The following is a 10,795-nucleotide window of genomic DNA, read 5'->3' as shown; positions in this document are numbered from 1 at the left end:
AGTCAATACTGAATCCTTTTAAATCTGTTCTCTGTTTGCCAGTTCTATGGGCAGCAGAATAATCCTGGAGTTGCTGTGACCAACAATTAGTTCTCAAATAGGGCAAAAATAAGCCCAGTTGACCAAGGAATCAGAGCAGCTGCATCTATGGTTACTGCAGAGAAAGCATCCTCTGTTGGGATAGATGTTTAATATCTGGGCTTTTTAAAAAGCTCTTAATAGTTTTGTATTTTGTTGGTTTGTTGTTGTTGTTGTTGTTGTTGTTGTTTCCTTTACAGTTAGCTCGTTTAGGTATAGCTAATGATGGAAAACAGAGTTTGAGTTCTCCATATTTGCTTTTTTTATATTAGCCAGTTAACGAGCTTCTTGATTCTTTCAGTGTTTTTACTGTTTATTGAACAGGATGTAAGTAAGTGTAAGAACTAGGAATGTTACATGGTTTTTCTTCTATCTTGGTAAGACCTTTGGAACTGGATACATGGCAGACAGCAGTAACAGCTCATGTGCTGTCAAAGGGCTCAAGCAGCAAACAAAACCTTATGAGTTCTTCTGCTAAACCATTTCAGCACTGCACAAGAAATTTGTGTCCTACTGGGCAACCTTGATTTTACTTTTTGCAAGGTCTCATGGACATGTGTGTGATATACTGTCAACTGAAGGCTGTCTGTTGCCAAGTGATCCCAGCAATAAATTAACATCCTAATCCAAAATACCTTCAGAGCCATTAGAGGTATCCTATGATTTTCCTCATGCTTCCAAAACTATTGTGTATCTCACCTTGTTCTTTAAAAAGACAGATGTCCCAGGGATGGCATGATCTAAGCTTTAATGAACATATTCTTTGCATTATCTCTTCTGTCTACTCTGCCTTATCCAAATAGTCTTCAAATAATTTCACAGGGGATCATGAGTATAGAATGTGCATGACTTCATGTGAACACACACAATGCATACTCTTGATTCCCTTCTAAATTGCTCTTCCTTCTTATTTTAGACTTTAGTTTTCTCCAGAATGCCAAACCAGGCTCTGTCTCCTATCAGCAGCTTGTGATAGGATGAGTAATAAAAAAAGACAAGACAGATATGACATTTAACAAACCTGAGCCTCATCAATGAGGGGCTTCTGAGTCTTTTAATGTATGTCCTTTTCTGGCTGATGGTGCCTAGAATATACTGGCATTTGTGTAGTTGCAAGAAATAAAGAACAAGTGTATTTGTTTTGGTTTTGCAGTTTTTATTGATTCTTTATTTTTTATCAAATTACAGTCTCTTTTGACTTAATACAATAGCTGTAGTGCTTATTTTGTGCCATATTAATAAATTTTCTTGAAAACTACTTTATTGAAAGGTCTAATGGACTTGTTGAGAAAGTTAACTAAAGGAAGTGTTCATCTGGTGTGAGATGGTTATGTGGATGCACAGTTGTGTGACAAAGCCACCTCACAGCCCTGTGATTCCCTATCTGCTGTAAGCCACCTCATCCCCCAGGGGCTGGCTCTCCAGGGAGGTAACTTCACTTGGAGTTTCACCAGAGCTGTTTTCTGCAGAGGGCTCTCCACCACTTGCACTTCCTGAAAGGACAACACAATTAAGATTAAAATAGGTGTCATATAATTGAGGCAGCAAGCTACAGGGTACACATTTTGTCAGTCACACCTAAAAACCCTTCATGCAGCTATAAATGTTCAGGAAACTGTTTTTTTTTTCAGCTGGCAATCCATTGCAAAATGCTTTAGAGTAATGGTAGATCACTTCATGGTAATTAAGTATTGTCCCTTAAATAACTGCCATTGGAATACATAATAGTTTTTTCTCCACTCATGAAAGGTTTTATTTTTCTATTATCTCCTGAAAATTCCTTGCCAGGTAGGAAGTGTGGGCAACATTAATTTTTTGTCTGTCTGTAATACAAAAAGCCCCAAACACCCACCTCCAACAAATCTTTTCTTTGTTATTTTTTACCTCCTATGATTTCAGTTTTCAACCCAATTTCACTGATGCAGTTGCCTCAACACAACCAAGTTCTGTCAAGAAAGTGCACTGAGGGTGTTTATTTAATGCCTCATAACCAGAGTCCTCTAATTGCTGCACAGATATCCCTCATACTAAAGGAATGTTTTCTATTTGAGATTTCCAAAAAAGAAGGTGTGACTAGAAAGGATAAAAGATGAATGCTAACAACAACATTCCTGATTCAGTTTTGATTCAAGTCTGAACTCTGAGCATTCTTACTTTGTTTGGACTCTCTTTTGGCTTACATGGCATCCCACAGCTCATGGAGAAGTCTCCATCTTTGCTACTGGCTGAATTTTCTACAGATAAAGTCCAACCTGGCTAAATTAGGCATGGAAAATATACCTAAAAGTCAAAATTTAGGCACATAAGTTAGGCAGACAAGATTTCAGTGTGAGACACTAAAGGTATTTCTTTCTCCCCAGCTGCAAGACAGCTCACAGAGGCACTTGCTCTAGGAGGATTGGTTCTGTTTAGATACCAGCTAGAGGAGTAAGAGATGCAGACTGGATCCAAATCCACCTGTTTAGGATGCAGTGAGAGGCCCCTCACAAAGGGACTCACTGTTAGGCACACACAGTCCACCACACTATGTAACAGGAATGTTAGCATCCAGACATCTGTCTGAATATATATGTAAACATTCTGGAGCTCCTGTTTTGAACTGTTTCTAACTGAATTTCAAGTTATTAACACATTCCCTGGAAAAAGCCATCCACAGCTCCTTTTTTCCACAATTCCCACTCTTGTTTCTCAGTTTGATGTTTCCCATGGAAACCGTCATAATTCAAAATATAAAGCACATCTTTGAAATGCAACCATGGGAGCTCCAAACCTCTTCAAGCACCATCACTTTCATAATTCCCCAAGCAAACTGCTCCTCAAAATGCCAACCTTACAAACTGGTCTCAAACAAAACTTCAAGAGATTGTTAGTTCATTGGCAGTGAAACAGATTCCAAGTTCTCTCCATAGTTTGTAAAGGCACTGCCAGCAAACATTATGATGAATCATTGCATTTATTACATGGATTTTTGAAAACTATCTTCAAATACAACAACATATATTCCAATTATGTGCCAGGGACAAATGATACATTCTGTCATTAAATATTTTGGTCTGATCACAAAACGAAACACAAACTTGGAAAATTTTTTTACTAGATGGAAAGAAAATTACAGGTAACAGTTAAGATAAACAGCTTCTATATCCAGCAGTGAATAACCTAAAAGACATCTCAGATTCTTAATATGAGAGGTTTAATTACAGAAGCTGAAATTTATGAGTTTAGCTTAAACCACAGCAAGGAATACTTCTGTTTTCTGTTGGACAGAGATATTGAGCTTTGAGCCTTTAGTCATGCCTGATTTGACATTTCCAAGTCAAGACATTTCCCACAGCAGTATACAAAGGATTGAGAAATATTTTTAAAATGCCAGTTCCAGCTATATTTTATGATCATTGGTTTGTCCAGTTCTTCTCCATTTTATTGAAATATATTGGGGAGTTTTTTGCTTATAGATTCCAGATGGTGTATGAAGCTGGAAAAATATTGATTTTAAGGAAAAGATGAGATAAATAAAACAGGATTCATCACAGCTGGTTGAGATTGCATCATACTAGATCCTGTACACTTTTGTACTTAGATGTGAAGACTGGAATGTTTTGTTATCCACGCTTCTCGCTGGCACACTTGTAAATTCCATCTACTTGGCATGAAGGCACAAATTGCAACTCACAACAATCCAAGGACACTTTCATGAACATTTATAATTTTTGAAAGTCAGAAAAGTGTTAGATTGGATCTCAGGGTAGCTGGCAGACAAATAAATCCCCCTCAGGAAAGAGTACAGGGTACAACATACAAAGATGGTTTGCAGCATTGTTCTCTCAAATCTGGTGCTCAGCATATGCCAAGGTCCCTCAGGACAGCCTGACAGCACTCCAGGAGCAGAGGGTGGAAGAGCCAGGGAACAACAGAGGTGCAGGGCTTCAGTTCTGAAGGCAGGTACAGCAAAGTGGGTGCAAGGACACACATCAACAAGGTAAAAAAATAATGTATAGGGACTCAATTCCTGCAGAATCTAATTTTTGGGAGCCATGCAAGTGATGAACTTGTACTGGTAGACTGACACAGCTTTGGCATGAATTTCAGCACAACATCCTCTCAAAAATAAATTAAGCGTGTTCAGCCATCACCATCTGAGTTTTGTGCAGTCTTTCTAACTGAACTGATGAACATTATGAATCTTTTCTCATAAGGACCTGGGCTCAGATTGTTATCAAGAGACACACAAGTGTCTCTGTAAGTTACCATCCCAGGCTAAGGGGTCTGGAGCAGAGAAGGGTTTGATGTGATGTCTATTTAAATTGTATAAAAAAGTTTAGTATTCAAGAGAGAACAGATTAAGAATAACTATCAAAGCAAAGTGTCAAGCCCACATTTCTGTGAGATAGAATTTAGCTTGGAATTTAGCTTAGATGGAATTTAGAAATCAGCTTTGTAACTGCATTACCATGGTGCTGAGGCCAAGCAAATACTGCCTTAGAGATCCAGCTGGGTGTACTCAGCTCTGCTTGAAGATTAACATGTACTTTTGACATGTACTTTTTAAACATTTTCTTGACAATCCATACTCCATAAATTTCACACTCTATGGCTTATTTTCAAATATTTTACTCAACCTTGTGAACTCTTCAAGTATGTTTTTCTCTTGGTCCCTGTATTTTTATGTTTAACATGCAAGTATTTGGCTTCGGCTGTGGAGAAGAGCAGGATACTGAGCTAGACAGATCACTGGACTAACCCATACATGAATTTTGTGTTACTATGTCATTTTGGATAGTTTTAAATCTTGTCTATGTCAAAACCAATATGCCCTGGTGGATATTTTCCCACTTTTGGGGGAATTTCCATAGGTGCTAGGAACAGCCTCTGTCCGTGGTGCTTGGCCAGCAGTCACTCTACCAGAGCTGTGACTTCAGCCCAGTCTGGCATTACACAGCCACAGTGCTGTGAGATGATGTTCAAAAAGATTTAGGAGTTATGCCAGGACTGTTTAAACCTCAGAATAAAGCTGTGAAAATTAGCAATATCTCAATAAGCACAAAGCCATTGAAGACATCAAAGTATCCCCTCTGACCCTGAAAGACATTGAGGGATACCAAGAAACTGATGAAAAGGCTGACAACAAAGTCTTGGCTCCACTTTGGAAGAAAGACCATGAGTAAAGATTGAGGTTGTCTATTGAATGAGAGAACTGATGCTCTGTGTTTGCATCAGAACCACCAGCATGATGGTTCTGAGACATTCTAGTTTTGAGTCACCCAAACATCAGCCTAAGCCCATCCAAGGTCTTGTGTCAGGCACAGATAGCCTGGGTAGCTCAGTATCTTGGAAAGTACATTTTGTTCTCAGAAATTCAACAGCCCCCAAAGCAGAGCAAGCCTGAACTGTATTCACTGTGAAGATGAATCCTTAGGACATAAAAAACACATGCAAAACTTGCAGGCCTCCAAGAATAATTCAAAACATCTCTGCCTGCCAAAAAGGGATGGTTTTGTTTGGTTTGCTTGAGGCTATCCATATTTATTTACAAGATACACAGATATGAAGGGGAGTTTATTTACTAGAATAAATTCAGGACAGGCAGCAGATTGAAATCTAAGGAGAGTTGGTTTTACTGTCCTAAGCAGTAAGAAAAAATTGATGGGCTCTCATGGCTGCATTAAAATTTATGGCAAATATAAAAGGACACATGCGAGAGGCATATTCACCACAGCTATAAAAAAGTCGAATAAACTAATCTAGTGAGAAGTCAAAGCATGCAGGAACCATAGCAAGATATAAAGCCTGAGCTGCAATTTTACAGTGGATGGAAATTATTTGTGCTCCTCCTAATCCATAGGAGTCTCAGCATTCTCATGTTAGGTGTTCCCAGTATACAAAAGAGGCCTGTATACACAGCCTTCCAGTTTACCCAGAGCCTATATTATGACTGTAAACAGGAAGCAAGCTCTCTACATGGCTTTGTCACATCTTTTACCATCATAACAAGAATATTTCTCTAGCTAGTTAAACTCCAGAACAATTAAACTTTAATACACATTATCTGCTATAAAGTAAATTTTTTTAGTGTTACATTCTTAACTATATACCCTGGACATTGCAAGATGTTTAATTTGCAAAAAGTGCTTTTCCACAGTGACTTAACAGCACTATAGTCAGACAAAAACATTTAGCAGAGAATTTAGGGTTTATTTAATGTCAGAAAACACTCTTCTCACCTGTGGATGCTTTCAGCCTTCTGATATAATCAGACCAAAAGGAGCAGTCTGCTTTTTTAAGTCCTTTGAGAGTGGGCAAAGAAACAGTGAACTCCTTGTAGTTATCGCCACCATCACTTGACAGATACATCGGCCAGGCAGGCATCACCCCCAGCATCCTTCTCGAGAAACTGTGTGGGTAGTTTGGATTTCTAAGGGAGTGGGAGACATTATCATTAGAAAAGAATGACATGAACAATAAAATGATAAGAAGATTGGCTAGGTCAGGGAAATGTGTATCCAGTCCCTCTGACCAGCAGGGCTCAGATTCAGTCCAGATTGGTGAATCATTCATGGTGCCTCATCTGACAGTACCTTTTTAGTCTGGTTCACTTCCTAAACACAGGTACATAGAACCTGTATAGACACAGGCTTATGAACACCCTCAACAGCCCTCAATCCCAGCCCAACCCAAGACACTGGAAAAAGCACATTAAGTCAGTGTTCCCACCATTCCCACACTAGGTTTCCAAAGATACTCCTCATTCTCAAGCATGGCCACAGCACAGTAGAACAGAATAATGTTCACAGATTAATTGGTAAAGGGTGCCCTGAGTCTTCTTGTGCTTTCCCTTTTCTTATGGGGAAAAGAGATCTCTTAGCCAAGAAGTCTAAGAATTGGGGTTCTAGAACTAAGCTCTGGAGACAAGATCAAGGTCTTTGAAGCTTGCATATACTTTAGTAGGATTTGCAGCTAGTCAATGGAGATAAAATGTCTATTCCACTTAGCTAAGTCTCATACTCTAAACCTTTGATGGCTGCTCTGGATGGTAACTTGGCCATGACTTTCCAACAGTGTGGACCAAATCCCACTGCAGCCTTTCAAACTGTAGAGGAAATGGAGAATGATTAAGTGAGGGCAGGGTCTGGACTGACGACACTCCTACTTCTCACCGTCTCCCCAGTCACAGCAATTCTTAAATGTCTCACACTTACCCAGAGTTTATGAAATTGGAGATATACTGCATAATTTGCAAGGAAAGGCCCTTTTCTTCATCAGTAAATTGTGCTTCATACTTCGGGTAAAAGGGTAGACCAAATGCATACTGAACATCCAGCAGGAACTCCTGACCTGAGCTAAACCAAATATTTGTAGAAAGATAATTAAAACCATCATTTATTTATTTGTGGAAGAAAGAGAAATAAATTACTTCAGAGAATAAAGCAATGTTGTAAATAATTAATGACCATTAATTAGAATGTGGTGAACTGTGGGACTTCTTCAATCCAAAACATAAATGAAGAGCAAGCAATAACAAGGAGAATTTTCCATTATGTTAGTGCAGGGTCTTTAACATTTGTTACAAAAAGAAATTGTGGAAGGCATTAGGGCACATTTTCTAAATTAACTGGGTGTATAAGGGAGAGTGATAGAGGGAGAAAGTCACTTGGCAATTCCTTAAATCCCTCTTAAGTTTTGGACAGATTTTCACTAAAATTAAATTCAGAAAGTGGAAGCAAGTGGTGACATGGATTCTGGCAGCCACAACGGAAGGTTAATTATGGCTTATTTCACAGACTTGGAATAAAATTCTGGCCTTTCTTAGCAGGAACTGGAGTTTTTCCATTGACTTCATTGTGGCCAGGATTCTGGATAAGAAAAGATGTAACAGGAGATGTTTATGAAGATTTCTCTTAGACATAGTTTTAATCTAATTTCTCTGCTGGCTGTGTGGTTTTGGTTCATACACTCTGTTCATCCCAATTTTTATATGGCAGACAAATCAAAATAGCTTGAAATAATCCCCTAGAAAAGATTTAAGAAAGAACAACTGCTGTGTAGTTCCACATAGTACTTGTAACTCATTATAAGGAATATTTCAACATTTCAGAGACAAGACTGGCCAGGTAAGACTTGCAGGACCTAATTGCAAAGATTTCAACATTGTCAAGTCCTGCAGAAAAACAGTGGCCAACTTCTACTAATAAAATTATAATTAAAGTATGTTCTACACATAGCTTTGAACCACAGCTCAGAGGGAGATATTTCTGGCCTGGTCCAATTGCATTTTCCATATCTCCACATTCGGACAACGGTCTTATTGACTTGGTTTAATACTGCATGAAGGCAGACAGCATCAGGGGACCTGGGACAAGGAACAGATGTCTGTGAGGGAAGAATAAACAAATCCCAGATCCACTCAACAACATTTCATCTGCAGTGGCATTTGTCAAAAGGTAGCACAACTCAAACTATTTTATCTTTGGACATGAAATGCAGCAGCACTGGTACTGCCTCCAATGGAACAAGGAGTGCTCCACCACCGTTACGGGCAGGTGGTCTAAAAGCAAGATGACTGCTTTACATTTTATGAGTGGTGACACCAAAGCCTCTATTTTGAAAAGCACACAGCCCTCTAAATGAAATACATCTTGGCTTGTGTTTTCCTTAGTCTTATCATAATACCTCAGTAATACTTTGCATCTGGAAAGTGAATTATTCACAGATTATTCACCAAAAAAATGTAGAACTGAAACAACATTAAAGCATATTTTTCTTCCCCAAATATTTATAGAAGGATTAAGCAAGATCATAGTTTAATAATTTTGCCTTAAAAATAATTTGCTTGGCCCAGTACATAACAGCAATTCTCATGTCAATATTGCAGCAAAGGTAAGATATATACTTACAGGCAATTTTCTTGGCAAAGAAGAGTCACTTTTGATTAGATTAGAGGACATGAAATTAGTTGAGGTGCAATGAAGAGACAAATCTACCATTTAGGGACTGCACAGCAGAGGTGAAATTAGCTGTGAAGCTAAAACAAGTAAGCTGGGACTGGGGGTTTCCCCCTAAATGAGATTTTGTTCTTAGCCCTCATGTTTCTAGAGGTGAAAACTGTTAAGGTCACAGTCCAGACTAATCTCATAAATAGAGAATTTATTTGATTTGGAATTATTTGTATGACTGTACTTGGTTTGATACAGAGACATAAAGTGGTACAAAACCCTACAATTTCACAATCTGCTTTCAATATTTCTGGTTGATGAGAAAGAAAACATGAGGATGGGAAAAAACCCTCTGAGGTTAGGAGGGAAAAGAGGCACATAAATAAATGGGCAGAAGAGAAGGAAAGACAACGGGGAAATATCTAGATGGTAGCTGGATGGGAAATATCAGGAGAATATTTCTGTCTCCTTCCTCAAACTCTGATCATAGAATCATAGAATCATAATCATAGAATCACAGAATCATAGAATAACAGAACCATAGAATGGTTTGGGTCAGAAGGGACCAGAGGGAAGTGAAAAATGCAAAAATTCAGAAATACCCAAACAAGGATTTTGGAGTCTTGTAGGAGCTCTGAACATACTTAAGGTAACACCAGGTAGTGACACTGTTTTCACTGGAAAAGTGGAGTGAGAGAAAAAAAGGTGAGACAAATAAGTATTTATAGCTTTGCTGTTGGACACTGCCAGCTCTGAAGGGAGGTTTTTATTTCCTGAGCTGCTCCAAACTGCACTCCCAAGCATGTGCTCAACAGCAGCAGCTCTAAATGGGGATATGAAGGCCCCACAGCCCTGCTGGACTTCAGAGGACAACTTGACAAAAGGGAGGACTGCAGAGACAAGGGCAAAAGGAGTCTTTAAGGAAACCAAATAGCAACTAACTTCCCTACAGAAGTTCCTTTTCAAGGAACAGATCTATTATTTTAAAGACAGCAGTGAATGTAATTATGTGTAAGGATGAAATCTTGGCTTTGGTGACTTTACAGGACTAGTACTTTGTGCAAAGGTGGCTCTTCAGATCTTCTCTGCATAGCTTTGCTTTTTAAGATGGCAATATTTTTCATATTCACAGCTCTTTTTATTTGGCAGACCAGTAAATTAAGCCATGGGGAGGACAGAAGCCAGATCCTACAACTTTGTTCACACTGAGTTCTCCATGGGGAATTTTTACCTCACCTCAGAAGTGAAGTGCTGCTGGAGTCCAGTTTACAGAAAAATGGTAAAATCAGAAACTTTGTGATATTCATAACCAATGATTTAACAGCAGACCCTGAAATATCATTTGCTGGGAATTTTTATTATCCAGTGCCAAGCCATTTAATTGAGAAGGTATAGGTTCTGAGAAAATTTTCCTTAAACCTAAGATGGATTTTCCATTTAAATTTCCACGTAGGAAAGACAGAAAGATATTACTTAGCCACCAGATACTCCACTTTTCTCTCTGCAGAGCTGTGGCTACTTTCACACACAAAGGACAGCTTCAAAAGGGAAGATTAAAAGAAGAGTAGATCAGAATTTAGAACAAAACCAGCCCAGTTATAGTTGATTTTGTTTAAATTCTGGTTCCAAATCAAACAGAGCATGGATATAAGCCCCCATGTCCAAGAGCTGAAACTAAAATTTTTATCACAAGGTTTTGGCACAGAAAAAAAAAAAAACACCAGAAAAAAAAAAAAAAAAAAAAAAAAAAAAAAAAAAAAAAAAAAAAAAAAAAAAAAAAAAAAAAA

General features: G+C 38.4%; 1 protein-coding gene across 1 annotated transcript in view; it reads right to left on the bottom strand.

Moving 5' to 3' along the window:
• Nucleotides 1–1,219: 1,219 nt before the first annotated feature.
• The window catches only part of TG (thyroglobulin), a 155,150-nt gene continuing 145,574 nt past the window's right edge, over nucleotides 1,220–10,795 (bottom strand). The window contains exons 48-50 of the mRNA XM_031060887.1: nucleotides 7,275–7,415; nucleotides 6,300–6,490; nucleotides 1,220–1,571 (exon numbers count right to left, since the gene is read on the bottom strand). Coding sequence (XP_030916747.1) covers nucleotides 1,459–1,571; nucleotides 6,300–6,490; nucleotides 7,275–7,415 — 445 coding nt within the window. The 3' untranslated portion in view covers nucleotides 1,220–1,458. The remainder of the gene's footprint in view (nucleotides 1,572–6,299; nucleotides 6,491–7,274; nucleotides 7,416–10,795) is intronic.

Source organism: Geospiza fortis, unplaced genomic scaffold (assembly GCF_000277835.1).
Source record: "Geospiza fortis unplaced genomic scaffold, GeoFor_1.0 scaffold94, whole genome shotgun sequence".
In the NCBI taxonomy this organism is placed as follows: domain Eukaryota; kingdom Metazoa; phylum Chordata; class Aves; order Passeriformes; family Thraupidae; genus Geospiza; species Geospiza fortis.
Note: the sequence above shows the minus strand (reverse complement) of the source record. Positions and strands in the feature narration are given on the sequence as shown.